We start from the raw sequence: 15423 nt of genomic DNA, 5'->3' as shown, positions 1-15423 counted from the left end.
TTTAGTATCATATGCTAGTTTGCTTGTACTACACATAAATCCTCAGTAGCCGGGGATCCAGTCCCTCAAAATGGGAGGGGACCTGTGATGTTCTGCCGCACTTTTTATTTCTGTTTTATCTATTAGTTTGGTCATTAAGGTCCACAGAATGAGAGGCCTGCTCTGCTGGAAACATTGCGAAAAAAAGTTATGGCCATTTCTATATTCACTGTCCCATTGACTCTACTACACAGGATAGGAAATATATTATAAACAAGAAAAAAATCTGCTTTAAGTAGCATGTGAGGGATCAAAATGGAGGGTTTTCATGATTCTGAATCCATTGCAAGCATTTGTTTTGCACGAAAAACATTCCTTGGGCTAGAAAACAAACCAACAAAAGTGTGAAAAGTGATGACTCATCAATGTGATGACTGTGAAAAGTGATGACTCATCACTTTTCACACTTTTGTTGGTTCGTTTTCTAGCCCAAGGAATATTTTTTGTGCAAAACAAATGCTTGCAATGGATTCACAATCATGAAAACTCTCAATTTTGACCCCTCACATGCTTCTTAAAGCAGAATCTTTCTTGTTTATAATATATTTCCTTTCCTGTGTAGTGGAGTCAATGGGACAGTGAATATACAAATGGCCATAACTTTTTTTCGCGATGTTTCCGGCAGAGCAGGCCTCTCATTCTGTGGACCTTAATGACCAAACTAATAGATAAAACAGAAATAAAAAGTGCAGCAGAACATCACAGGTTCAACCCTATTCCTTGAGCTTTTGGGCATGTGGATCCCCGACTACAGGGAGTTACATCACCTTGCATCCTCTTGTGCTTTTTGTGTACCGCACCTGATGCAAACTGCAGCCTCATTTCCATTGACTCATGAGTCTCCAAACCATTGTACAAACACATCCTACTTAGGACAAAAGGAAAGGAAATGGACAATGACAACTCCTAAATGACAACAGCACTGAATCTGAACATCAAATATACCGGTATGCACAACATATACAACAACATGTTGTTGTTAAGTTAACAACATGCTATGTTGTTAACTTAACAGTTAAGTCTGTTAACAGTGAGTTAAACCACTGTGATAGGTTTGGTATATGTTTGGGTTGTAGTTACCATGCCATGATATATAAAAAAGATATTGGTGGGATATCTTCAATAGTTGCTCTGTAGATTCAAAGTTCGAATCGAATATTATCCTCATTAACTTATATTTCACTGCAAAACAGGCCTTATTTGTACAAAAACTTAAATACATTTTCAAATGTAACATAGACTAGATGATAAACTAACAACAGTTGGTGCTTTACCGAAGTCAATGACACAATATTTTTCCAAATTACAATAATATATATCCTTTTTGCTACCTTTTGGAATTCCACCTGTTTGCTGGCACATACCAGCACACAGTGTCGCACAAATCAAATACACTCCATTGCTGCAGAGTCCCTTGGGGGGTGTTCTCATAATCTCATGGGTATCAGTGGCAGGGGTTAGGGGGTTGTTCCATGGCCACGCTGGGGTGTAATCTATATTGATCCAATTAAGGCGAGGGTGGGGGCCCCTCCCGGTCTCAGAGGAACACTACCAGATGGCCCCAGCTAATCGACGGCAGCACGGGCCGGCGCTTGCCCCGCCCCACCCCACCCCTACAACTCACTGGGGGATTGAGCGAAGGGAAGTGAGATCCACAATGAGGAGCACGCGTCTGAAGAATAAAAGGAGAGGGCGGGGCAGGATGGGGAGGGACTGGGGGAGGGTTAAATGTCACGGCCCATTAATTCACTACCAGCTGTGTTACGGCACACTTGGAAAGTGTGTCAGACGCGTGTGTGGAGGCGCACTATCAATTGCAGGGCAGATGGCTGCGGTTCCATTATTTCCCCCTAGAGATCCAGATTATGGCGTATTAGCTCCATTATTAAGGACGGGGCTGTTATGTCTTTATGGGTTGATAAAGGACAGCAGGGAACAGAGGGAGGACCGCTCTATAATAGGCCTGTCATTATAGTGTCACAATACATCTGTCACCCACACTACCAGCTTCAGCACAACAATGTTGGGCTATTAACAGCTCAGCTTGACTATGACTTTTGACTGTTGCTCAAATCAAATCTGTCAAGGAATGTGAACAAAAGAGGTGTCTTGACACCTGACATCAGGGCAGTTTATCTTTGAATGTTTAACATAAATAATACAGTGGATGTTTTCCTGTTGTGAGTTGTACATTTCAAATTAATTTAAACTGTTATTTGATAGAATTTAATGAATTAATTTGTAAGTAGTCAACTCCAGCTTCCTCTAGTTTATGTGAAAAAGATGATTTTGTCAAATGATGTAAGGTAAAAAGAAAATTGAATTATAAATATGTGGATTTGTCAAAACGATTTTTAAAATAAAATTCGCATAAATCTTATCATAAGCATTACAAACACCTAATTATTCTACAAGACATGAACACACCAGGCAAGTCAGACAGTTTGGTCCGGTTTGGTTCGCCTGTGTTTTGGCTCACAGTTTATTTTGTGAAGGATGTCATATTTACTGTAACCTTTTTTTTCCTCTCGTGCTCGACCAGGGCACTGTCCAAGCGGAGGAACCCAGTGACAGTGCAGCTCCCAGCGCTGAGAACGGCACCGCGGACGGACTGGCCCCGCCCCCACCACCGCCTCCTCCTCCCCCGCTCCCTCCCAGCAATCCTACGCCGACTCCGCCCCCTCCCCCTCCGTTGCCCCCGGAGACACCCGCTACAACCTCTCAACCGCCCGCTGCCAGCAGCGAACGACGGCTCTCTACCTCTTCAGGAAGTGAGTTTGTCCTTGGTGACTGTAACTGCTTTACGGTTCTCTCTCTCTTTTTTTCATCCTTTCCACTTATTCCATTTTCGTCAAACAGTGTACTTTCATTCCAGCGTATGAAAGAAAACGCGGGACTGTTTTTAACCACGCACTCTGCCCCTACACAATTAATAGTGCAATATGCGAGGTGACACATAATTCTGTGCAATAATTCCTAGAAAGCCAAGTTCCTGGTATCAATCGGAAACTGCGTTATCTCACTGGGAACAGAGGAGATAAGTCTAGCCCTAGCGTCCCAAATAAGTGATTATAAATTAATGCCATGAAGGCTACCGTTACCCTGAGAACTGGTTTAGTGTTCATCCATTTCCTTAAGTGCCCCTCTGACCCAGCAGACAGTATACTACCCGACAACGTGGGTTATACAGTAGACTGGCCCAGTGTACAAAAGAAAGTCATTTTTTAGGTGGAAAACAGTCAGTATGATCATACACAGTACCTTATTTCATATGGCTGTGAGAAGTGCTTTTGAATTGCCAATGGATGAAAAACAGACACACATTCTCCTATGTCCTGTTGCTTACATCATTGGCAATATGACACCCATCTGACTTGTACGTACAGTACTAACACACATTCAGCTTGCTCGTCTTTCTCACTTCAATGGTGTTAATCGTCTATTCCAGGGGTCTTCAGCAAGGGGTCCGGGACCCCTATGGTTCCTCAGAGTTACTACAGTGGGTCCTTCAAATTTTAGATCCTTTGAGGTTTGAGGTCCTTCAAATTTGAGAACTTTAGTCAAAAATAGCAGATCTACAAGCTCACAACGCCTACGCATGTGCCTGCACAAAGGAAATTAACATCTTATCCTGTGTTTCTTAAAACTAAAAATAGCAGATCTACAAGCTCAAAACCCCTCACGAGGTGTTGTGAGCTTGTAGATCGGCTATTTTCGGCAAAGAGGTTTGGTGTAGAGGGGAAAAAAGAGCACACTAAGTACAGAGAGAAAGGTCAAGTTTATCAAGTATTGACGGTTCAAATGGTTAAATATCTGATAACACAAATTGAAATGAATCCAAAATACACTGATGATTGTGCCGTCAAACGATGAAACTATATGGAATCTGGGGGTCCCTGCTTCATCTCTCTCTCAGCTAAGGGGTCCTTGGCCTGAAAACGTTGAAGACCCCTGGTCTATTCCCTGCTCCGTCTATACCTGAATCTCTCTGTTTTTACCACCGACTGTCTCTCCCTGCTGCGGCTCTGTGAAGGCGGAGGTCTTCTCTCCGCCTCTCAGGCAGAGAGAGGGCCACAAAGCCAGACGAATAGTAAGTACTTATCTACTCTAAAAATATTCTGTCCAGTAGTGATGGGCAATCCCGTTCATTTCAGTGAACGGATCGTTTCGTTCACGTTCACGTTAATGATCAGTTCAAAAGATTCGTTCAAATGATTCGTTCATAGTGCGATCGTCCCGTGAAAAACACAATCGCGGGAGCGTTTTTATTACGTCGCGAGTACAGCCCGCCGTCGCGTCCTGTCTGCTGGCCAGGGCTATTAGGGGGAGGGGCGGGGGTGTGAACGAAAGTGTGAACGACCCATTTCAGGGATTTGAACGAATCGTTCACGAGTCATGCTAATGACTCGATTCTTATGAACGAATCACTCATGAACGACACATCACTACTGTCCAGTCAGCATTATAAACCTAATATAACAAGGGAAGGATTCCTTTATTCTGCCCTGTAGTTCAGTGAGCTGACCCTATCCTATATTAAAATGTCCTACGATATATGGGCTGGCCAGCAATGTGTCCAAGAAATGTGGTGCTGTGGTAGCCTAGTTCCAGACCCTGAATCGCTAGCCACACCCCTTTAAATTTTTTGTTTTGGCGATTCAGGGGTCTAGAAGTGCTCTCATTGAAGAGTCCTCCCTCGGTTGAAAATCCGTACGGCGAATCAGCGTCGTGAATCAGCGTCTTGTGATCAGCGTGGGTGGGGTTTTCCAAGAACACATGTGTGTTTCCAAGTACACCAGCGTCGCCGCCGTACCGTACCGCGCATCGCGTCGCGATAAAATGCGGTAAATTGCGGTAAAATGCGATCGTATCGATCTCGCTATGAAACACCAGTAGCAGGCATGTCATGTTGTGTTTGATTACTAGTTTGTAGTGCTCCTATTCTGACTGTTTCTTTGGTTAGCAAGTAGCACTAGCAAGCAACAGGCTAGCTACTAGCCAGCCACACTATGTCATGTGTTGGTCGGTGGACCAATCGCTGAAGACTGCCTCTTTTTGGCAACGCCCATCCCTGCAATTGCCTCTGGTGGAAGAACTTTCAGACTGAATAATGAAGTGAAACGAAATGTCAATTCAGGCTGAGTGTCAGGCTAGTGCTGTGGTGCAGTTGGACCCAAGCTAGGGACAGCTAGACCCCAGCTCCAGATCCATGGTGTAAAAATGTATATTATGTCAGACAATATACATACATACTTTATACATTTTATATATTTGGCATTTCAAGATCATTTGTAGGATATATCAGCATTTTAGCAGTTCTATCAGGAGGTTTATTTTAAAGTGCTTCTCGCTCTTCATCCATTTGACTGTGTTTTGGACGCATCTGTTGCCTTATGACAGTGGTCCTCAACCTTTTCAGGCCACGACCCCCAAAATAATCATATCTTAACTGGGGACCCCCACCAACCCCCCCACCCTGAGGAGCACTAAGAGTTGAGGCATTACATTTTGTATAACACGGTTCTATGTGAAAATAGCAGATCTACATACTCACAACGCCTCTCGTTGCAAGGCGTTGTGAGCATGTAGATCGGCAATTTTCACAGTTTCTGCCTCTAATATTTGACAATTTGACCAATGTTTAATTTGTCATTTTAGAGGAATTAAAGTCCTCAAATTGTCACTTTAGAAATGTGCAGATACCCTCTATACACTTAAACTTTATGTTGGTCTGTTTACTGTTGAGTAAGAAAACAATGTTAACATGTATACATCTGGGGACCCCCCAAAATAATTTGGAGACCCCCCCTGGGGGTCCCGACCCACAGGTTGAGCCACTGCCTTATGATAGAGAGGTGATAAAACACTAAACAACAACAACAAAACAGGGGTATACGCCGCTAATTTCCTGGCTGATGTTACAGTAACCTGGCAATAAAGGGTCAGTACTCATAAAACAGCTGATGGTTGAAAATGATTTACAACTCAAATAGCTATTGAGGATTGCCAGACACACCAGGTGCTTCATTGAAAGCAGTGCTGTAATAATCTAACCAACAGCAATTCAACAACAAAGAAGGGGCCTGATTACACTTCCTCATTAAGCATCTGTATCCTAAAGGTAGAATACTATATTGGATTTCTATATCCTTTAAGTGCAGTTCCTAACAGATGCAGGGGTTTAACTGCTTCCAGCTTTGCATCCTAAAGGTTTTGTGGTGCGATTGTGGCCTCATCATGAAGGGCTATTTGTCAAATGCTCTCCACCTGTCACAGCTCCACCCTACTATGTACAGTAACTGCTCTTATGGCTTGCTCAGTCCAAACACAATGACCCCAAACACAATGAGTTCCATACACACTTAACCTTGCATGCGCTCTCACGTTACATTAACGTTGTATATGCACACAAACCTATTATTAAAATGTATATATACACACACACACAAAGGGTGTACAAATTATAACACATCTAGAGATTGATTTGGGACGTCAAGCGGTTCTGTTTCTCTGAAAAGAAGATTTGCTAGGGAGAAATGGATAGGCTTACATGTACTGTTATAATACTGTAGATTTACAGTATATTTTAGTTATGTGTGCAATGTTGTGCATCTGCATGTGATTCCATTATTATTGCGATGGGCAAATGGGCAATATTGGCATTTATTGGAAATATTTTAGAGAGACAATTTAGACCAAAAATAAATTACAAATGTATCTGATCAAATGAAATTGATAATGGAAATACAAACAAATACAAATAACATTTTCTATTTGTAGTTTAAAATAGAAACAGTGAGCATGTTCACTGTCTCTACTGCCACAACTTTTGGTAAGACATTATGTAAAGTTAAGTAGCATTAATACGTACTGAGGATATAGTGGTTCAGTGTACCACACAGTCTGTTACAACCAGCAGTGTGTGTGTGTGTGTGTGTGTGTGTGTGTGTGTGTGTGTGTGTGTGTGTGTGTGTGTGTGTGTGTGTGTGTGTGTGTGTGTGTTTGGTGGGGGGTCGTGGATCATTAGGCTATTAGCCTCCCTCGCTGACTGAGAACTCTCTTGTGTTAATCTGCTGATTGTGGGGCAAGAGGTTGAGAGGAGGAGGCAGGGTGAGATGAGGTGCAAAAGGAGGGAATGAGCCGTGTGTGTGTGTGTGTGTGTGTGTGTGTGTGTGTGTGTGTGTGTGTGTGTGTGTGTGTGTGTGCGTGCGTGCGTGCGTGCGTGCGTGCGTGCGTGCGTGCGTGCGTGCGTGCGTGCGTGTGTGTTAGGTTGGTGAGACAGCAGGCCAGATGACACAGACAGGGTTTAAATAGTGAGTTTGTCTGTGCATACTTGTGTATGCACACACACGCATACCGGTATGTGTGAGTGTCAGATTAATGAGCGCTATATAGGCGACTACCGGTATATAGCAGGGAAAGTGTGTGTGTATGATAGGTTTGTGAAAGTTGCATTGGTTCACTAAGGTAAGGTTACAAAAAAGACAAGGATTGGAGGCTGAGTGTTAGTGCCGTATCTGCATGGCCTGCAACTATGAGCGCGTGTGTGTGTCTGCGTGCATGCCTACATGCGTGCGCAGTGCATGTATGAATGAGTTAATTCCACCTGACTTGCCAATTGTCCACTGTCACTACCACTTACCAGTGATTCCTTTAGACTTCCCCCAACTGTGCTAATGGAAAGCTGCTCTCTGTGGTCTTCACTAGAGTCCCAGCAGGATAGAACCAGGCAGGACACGCACAGCTAGAAAGACACACAGAGGGAGAGAGAGAGAGAGAGAGAGAGAGAGAGTGTGTGAGTGGGGGGGCGGGGGGCAAGGGGGGTTGGCGGGCAGTGAGGCTTTGTCCAACTTCTGCACACCACTGTGGTCCCCTGATGGTGAGCGTTTGTTCAGGAGCCTCTTGAATTCACCTCGTAGAAAATGAGCCACCCATAGTAGACTGACTGGCAGTTTTGTCTACTGGAGTTTTACGGCGTATTAAAGCAGGTGAGGTAACCTCTGGCACATTGGTTTGTTGAGAGTACACTGGTGCAAAGCTTGACAAACTGAGCTCTACTTCTTCTTACAGTAGTACTTGACATAGTTGCCGTTTGGAATTATTAGATTAGATTAGATTATGCTCCTTGTGTTGGTGTTTGTGTGACAACGTTTTGTCACCGCTTTGTATTTTGGTGTTAAATATTTATCGAGAAATGCTGTCCCATGTAAGATTCTGTGTGAGAGTGCATTCATATTTAAAGATTCCAATGCCAAGTTCATTCAAGAGTGTAATGTGATCAATGGGTGCCTCTGTTGTTTTGAAACATGTTACCTTTGTAATACAACACATTTGGTGCATACTGATACACCAGTAGTGAGCAATGCCTTGCAGGCGGTCCAAGTGTGGAGGGCCAAGCAAGGAAGGACCCTACCTGTTGGTTTTTGGTACCTATTCCTACTCCCTTACTAAGTTAATACCTATTCTTAGTTGTGTCTTCTTTCTGTATCTGTCCTATAGTTCATACTGTTGTAATAACATGACAACTAAATGTACCTCATGCGATCAAGAAAAGTCAGTCTGTCTGTCGGTATGTCTATCTACTGTAATGCATGCAAACCCATGAGATCACATGAATGTTGGTGCCATGTGGACATCGGTAGGTGGCTATTCTGATGCATCCTTATACATTGGCAACCTTATACACAAAGTGCCTTTGTTATGGCATTAACAAAGGAGCCACAGTGGAAATCAGCCTGGTTCTGAAGATTTATTCCTTAAGCAGATTAGGGAACTGTGGTTGATATTAAATACAGATTTTACACCAGGTTTAGTGCTAAAAGTTGGGCATGGTTTGATTACGTCTATCTATGGTGATGGTCAGACCCTGTTGAAAACCTAAGAGACGAAATGCGTTGGTCAGCTGTTGCCGGCTGTTGCTCAATACATTTATGTATTTTTTCACCTGAAGATGGAGTGCTTCAGTATTCTTTTCCTGCAGTCTGCCTCACCATAAGCAGAACTTTGGGTTCCTTTGCTTCTATCTACTGTATGGTGAGTGTTGGAAGAATTGTGCTCTTTGTTTGGGCTCACTGTTGTGTATTAATGTAGAGTTGGCCCTCAACCATCTTGTTTATCCAATACATTGCAACTGTTGTTTCAATAGTTCATTTATGATCAGTACGGTCACTGGTCAGTTTACCACACTCAGACCCATTGATAGAGTGAGTTGCGTCACTCCCGTCGACTCCAATAGTACGCGTGGAAAGCCTATTTACTCTATGGTGGGAACTTCTGGGAAGCTAACTATAGCCTAGCTTATGCATGCGCAGCAGACATGCACGCATGGAGCCTGTCTCATTCCTAGCGAGCCTCTACCCCGTCCGCCCCCATTCATTTTTCACTCGCTGGTAAGTAGACTAAATCACGTCTTTTTCACTCTTTTAATAATGTTATCTACCTTAGAGAGGCCTGTGAATGCGTTAAAATGGTGAAAAAGACGTGATTTGGTCTACTTACCAGCGAATTAATGACTCGGCTAGAATGGGGGCAGACGGGGCAGAGGCTCGCTAGGACGCCATGAGAAGCCACTTCCAGTCTGCGGCGAGTTCAAAACGTGACGCCACCCTCCCTAGAACACACTGACCACACTGTTTGGTACAGGGCTGTGCAGGGACAATTAGAGGGGCAGGTGCTCTAAGTTCAAAGGGGGCACATGGCATAATATTTAAAAATATTATACACCAACAGTTTCCAGTTTCTGGTTTTCTGGAATCTTCACAACAACAAACTCACAACGTGTCGATGTAGATCGGCTATTTGAAATATTTTAAAATGTTTTTCAAAATAGTAAAAAAATGCCTAAAGGATTTTTGCATAAGGGAGAAGGCAGCATGCAAGATAGGGCCCTTAGTCTGACTCTGTATACAAAGCTAACAAAAGCTTACAAATTCAGAAGTATAGTTTGTTTAGTTAGTAAATGTAAAAGCTAGAAGTTCTGGACTGGGGAGAGAGCATCAATCACACAAATGAAACTCAGAACTTACCATCTAAAAGCTGAGTTCCTGTCTCCCAGTGATCGCAGCTGCAAAGTATAATGGCGGTTGTATATTATTTTCCTAATACTCTTCTTTATAAGGCTTACAGGTGTTGGGCAGACCTTCAGAAAAAAATCAAAAAAAAAAACACTTTGGACATCAAGGGCAAAAGGGTAGATGCTCAAGCCCCTTCAGCCCCTCTGCATGTGCCTGGTTTGGTATAACCCTGAAACCACAGTGGTCTAGTTTGTTCTGTAATTTTGATTGAACCCTATATACTTCGTTGAGTGGGGTACCCCAGGGGTCTGTGCTTGTCCGGTCCTTTCTTCCCTCGACCAAATATTTTTGTTGAAGTGGGTAAATGCAGACACACTCTTTGGATACATGTCAGCTTGGCTCCACATCTTGTTGGCAGCTTCAATAAAATAAGTACAGAATTCACAATGGGGAAAAATCCTTCCTTCCCAAATGGATTGTTTTGCATTCGTAGGGCTCTCTGCTAAAAGTATACACCCGTTACAGTAGATGGTATGGCTAATGTTGAATTCTGTGACAGAGAGACTTTCCCCTAACCGTGAGGTCACAGCCTTGATCTCATTAGCCAACACGCGTCTCGCCGGCCAAGACATAGAACTCTTTCCTGCTCCACAGACACCGATCACACTCATCCAGTGTCACTTTGCAACAGGTTCTCACCCCTAATGCTTCATACAACTCATGATATAGCACCACAAAGGCATTAAAAACAAGGCTTCAGGCATCCCAAAACAAACTGGTCAGGTTACTGTTTGGCCTCACACCCAGAACTGACCTAACCCCTGCGGGATGGCTTGGGGTCAGAATACAGCAACTTGCAATGGGCCTGGTCTTTAACACTTGGGATGCCATTATTGTTGTAATTATTTGGCTAGAGCCCCGGAAGCCACAATCCAGAAATTACCCTCCCCCTTTACTGTACATATTGTTCTCTTTTTTGCCAACCGCTCCTACATCTGGCTTTGTCTGTTTGTATGTATGTATTGTACGTATGTCCCACATTTGACCAAGCTTTGCGGAATGCTCAATGAAACTAGAGATACTGTTCCTCCGAAACAGTGTGGGCTCGCTCGTGACTATATTCTACAGCGTGCTAACTGTCATGTGAAGCTCAACTAATACTCCAGCTAACACCACTCACTCCCAGATTTTCCACACCTCAATTGCACCTCATTGGCTAAGGGCCCTGCTTTTGTACTGTCTGCGAAGGAATTAACTCACGCGACGTGACGCACACGACGGAACTCACATGCGAGCCCACAATGAACTCATAAAAAGCACTGCTCACTTCACACTGGGTGTGATTTATTTTTAATTACTACAATTGTAGATGATGTTTTGCTTATTATTGTATACCGGTATTATTGTTTGTCTTTAAATGTCTCTATGAATTGAATACACATGACCACAATTTTAAAAAGCCCTCAGGACTGTTTGCGTTAACCTTTTAGCACCATTTGCATATTCGTACCACTGTACCTTTTTTGCAAACTGTTAATAAAGTATTCAATCAATCAATCAATCAATCAATCAATCAATCAATCAATCAATGGCTTCCTGGGTGCCTTGGTCGGATGACATGTGTATTGTGTCCGCCAGGGCTGGGTGAAGAAACAAGTATGCATGGCAATTGAAGTGCCATGCATATTTGATTAATTAAAATAATAGCAATTTAATCCTTTATAGAGTTCTCTCCTCACTGACCCCCCAAACCCCCGCTGTCCATGAACCTTCCCAGCATTGTTGCCCGCCGCACGAGATGAAATATTTAACACTGAAACACCACCCTTCTCTCTCTCTCGCTCTCTCTCTGTGTCCCTCTGTCCGCCTCTCTCTCTCCCTCTCTCTCCACTCTGGTCTCACTTTTCCTCTCTATCCTTTTGTCTGCAGGCACGAAATCTTTCAATATGATGTCCCCCACTGGCGACAACTCGGAGCTGCTGGCAGAGATCAAAGCAGGGAAGAGCCTGAAGCCTACGCCACACTCTAAAGGATACACCACTGTTTACTCCAACAGTGGGCCCAATGTATGTCTAGTCTACCACTCACTGCCACTGCTTGCCATACATACAGTATAGGGATGGGACGATAAGCCATATTATCGTTTATCGTGATAAAAATCACTCATGATAATCCTATTGTGGAGATTTAATTTATCGTGAAATCGTCCTCCGTCATGCACTGGGTTCAATTCACCTTTTGTTTGCTGAGCTGCATATCCGGTACCACTTAAACCCTCGATAATTGGTAAAAACTAAAGGTACTTATAATATACGTACTTGATACAGTCTTTTTTTTAACTCTCTATCAAATGTCTTTGCCAAAAAATAGCCGATCTACAAGCTCACCACGTGTCACAACACGTCGCAACGTGACACGTTGTGAGCTTGTAGATCTGCTATTCTTTGGTAAATGTTCCGCCCCAGGATAATGGATTTTGAGTATCGTGATAATATCGTAAATCGCGATTTGTTTTGTCACAATAATCGTGATATGAAATTTTCATATCTTCCCATCCCTAATACAGTATAACTATATACATAAACAGTACAGCCGTCATGTGTGCACAAGTGTCTTTTCGTAGTAATTCATGTAATGGACTATGTTATTCAGTGGTAATTTGAGATTGTCCAGTTTGGCATTCGTATTGGGTCATGGACATGGATGGAGTGTCACTCTAGCCCCTTTCCCACTGGCATGTAAAGCCGCTAATCCCTTGGTAAAGTTCTGTGTTGGCGTTGTGCGGGACCAGGAGCTGGTGTCGATTGCCGTTTTATTTCGCTCCTCACGCTCGACCCTGTATCATTAACACATCCTGTGCCAAACTCGTTCCTGAACGAGTTAAGAAAAATAATGTACGTGTGCCAGAGTTATCTAACTCGTCCCTGAACGAGATAAGCTTTCCACTGGAATCCACTAGATGGCGCTCCTGTGCAACCTATGAGTGAGGGTCCATGTGCTTGTAACATAATGTACACACTAGACCACATGATCCAAATGAACTAAACAACAGTGGTGAGTCTTTTCTATAGGATCAGTAAGGAAAACACACACACTTGGCTGTGTTCTATAGGTCACTTCATGTAAACAGAAATCACACAACCCCAGCCCAGCTAGTTTTTTTTTTTTTTTTTTTTTTTTACCCAGCCCTATAAATACTGCACTCCGCCCCCAGCCTGTTGTTGCGTGTAGGTTGGAATTGAGAGACAGAGAGAGACAGAGAGCATTGTATTGTAAGAGTAATTGATAGTGTTTGTGATTGATTGAGAGAGAGAGGAGAGAGAGAGAGAGAGAGCGAGCGTGCGAGCGTGTTTGGAGTGCAAGGTGAGAATTTGACTGTCTGGAAGTGTTTGTTTGTGTGTGTGTGTGTGTGTGTATGTGTGTGTGTGTGTGTGTGTGTTTGTTAGCGTGTTAGCTGTTAGCGTGTTAGCTGGTAGGGAGGTGTAGGTGGTGGAGGAGAGGAGGAGAGGGAGAGATAAGTGTTTATTCAAAAACGTTGTCTGTTGTCTGTCTGTTTACTGTGTACTGTTGTGTGTCCGTTTTGTTCTGTGTGATATCTGTTTTGAGGGCGAGGGGGAGGGAGAGAGAGGGGAGTTAGTATAGTTTAGTATCCGTGTTTTTTTTTTGGGGGGGAGGCATGAAGCGTAGCCGGGGTTCGCTGCCGAGCAAGGGACAGTCAAAGCCGACACTGCAAGTGTTGAAACGCTATGTTGACAAAATGACAGTCACAGATGAGGAGCTAGAACCTGAGCCCATTCCGTTTCTCAGTCAAGTTGGGCGCCGTAGTGGCAGGACGGCAAGCGTAAACCCCGACGTGGATACTGATGATGATGATGATGAAGGACCGCAACCCAGCGCCAAGCAGGCTCTGTGCGTGCACGACATTGGTAAGAATTGAAACGTGAAATGACATTGTGTTTTATTAGGCATAAATGCAAACACTCAAATAAGTCAAGGAAGCACAGAAAATGTCTTTGCTGCCTACACAATCAAATGTGTATTATAACATCAGTCACTTAGATCCTAAAGTAGGGTTTTGTGTTCATCATTCATCTTTTTTTTTTGCTGGTGCCAACACATGCACAAAACGTACAGTCTGTTGATGTTGCTGCTGCAGAAATGCACTACAGTCAAACAAACTTCCTAAAGGAAGCTCAACATCTATGCTGACTTGTTTCCATATGTGTCCTATATTCAATTCATAAAACAAGAAATAAAAACACTGCACAACTGGCACGTGCACACATAGACATCAAAGGGGGCTGTATCTATGTAAAAAAAGTGCCCTTTCCATGCCATACATCAAGGCAGCAATCAAGAGAATTGCCTTGTCCAAACTCTCCTGAACTTGAATGAATTATTTTATGTTGAAAGAAGTGCCCTCTCTGTAAAAATCCATGCCGTTACGGCACATCTCAAATATTGACTTGATTATGCTTAGTTCAGTGTGGTATCACACACCGTAAATAGCAGACCTCCAAGCTCACAACGCTGTATGTGCCCTCTCTCCAGACCATGCTTAGTTCAGTGTGGTATCACACAGTCACACACCGAAAAAATAGCAGACATCCAAGCTCACAACGCGCCGCACAGCGACACGTTGTGAGCATGGAGGTCAGCTATTTTGAGCTTGGAGGTCTATTTTCGGTGTGTGAGGTCTATTTGTGATATTTCCACCAAAAGGCCCTTGTTGAAATCTCTAACTAACATTCTCTGCACGTTCCTGCTGCAGATGCAGATTCAGATTCTGAGGAGGAGGAGGAGGAGGAGAGGAGAGGCGGGCCTCGCCGGGCAAGACTTGAGTCCAGTTCTTCAAGTTCAGGTCACTAGATAAAATCACATTTCTGTTGTTCAAATGTATGTATAATTTACATCAAAGTCATGGAACACACAGATGCATGCATGACTGGGTATGATGCTGGGGTTGAATATATATTATTTTCCTAATTTATTTTCCCTTTGTCACCAATGGAAAATGTTGTGATTACAGTGGATGATGATGATGCAGAGATCTTCCTGACTCAACACGGAGGACAATCCCAGTCCAGGCATGCAGGTACGTACATACAGTAAATACAAAAGAAATCTTGCATTCATGTAGTTTACATTCTGTATATACGTTCTTGCTAAATGGGAAATGATTTGTGATTACAGAGGACGCAGAGGGGAGTGGAATTGTCCCTCCCAGGTTGCAGACCCAGTAGTGAGATGATGGCTAGATGTCTAAATAGTAAGTTGATTTGATGAGCATGATTTTTACTATTTCACTGGGACACTGATGGGATGAGGGACACTGAGATGGAGGGAGAGCCATGATTTTATTTCACTGGGG

At 43.4% G+C, this 15423-nt stretch overlaps 1 protein-coding gene across 1 annotated transcript in view; it reads left to right on the top strand.

The window, feature by feature from the left end:
* Window positions 1-15423, top strand: part of espn (espin) — a 67848-nt gene that overhangs the window by 33796 nt on the left and 18629 nt on the right. The window contains exons 9-10 of the mRNA XM_080733295.1: window positions 2582-2810; window positions 11982-12118. Of these exons, the coding sequence (XP_080589421.1) occupies window positions 2582-2810; window positions 11982-12118 (366 nt within the window). The remainder of the gene's footprint in view (window positions 1-2581; window positions 2811-11981; window positions 12119-15423) is intronic.

The sequence above is a fragment of the Nannobrachium achirus genome (assembly GCF_963921795.1).
Source record: "Nannobrachium achirus genome assembly, chromosome: 9".
NCBI lineage: Eukaryota > Metazoa > Chordata > Actinopteri > Myctophiformes > Myctophidae > Nannobrachium > Nannobrachium achirus.
Note: the sequence above shows the minus strand (reverse complement) of the source record. Positions and strands in the feature narration are given on the sequence as shown.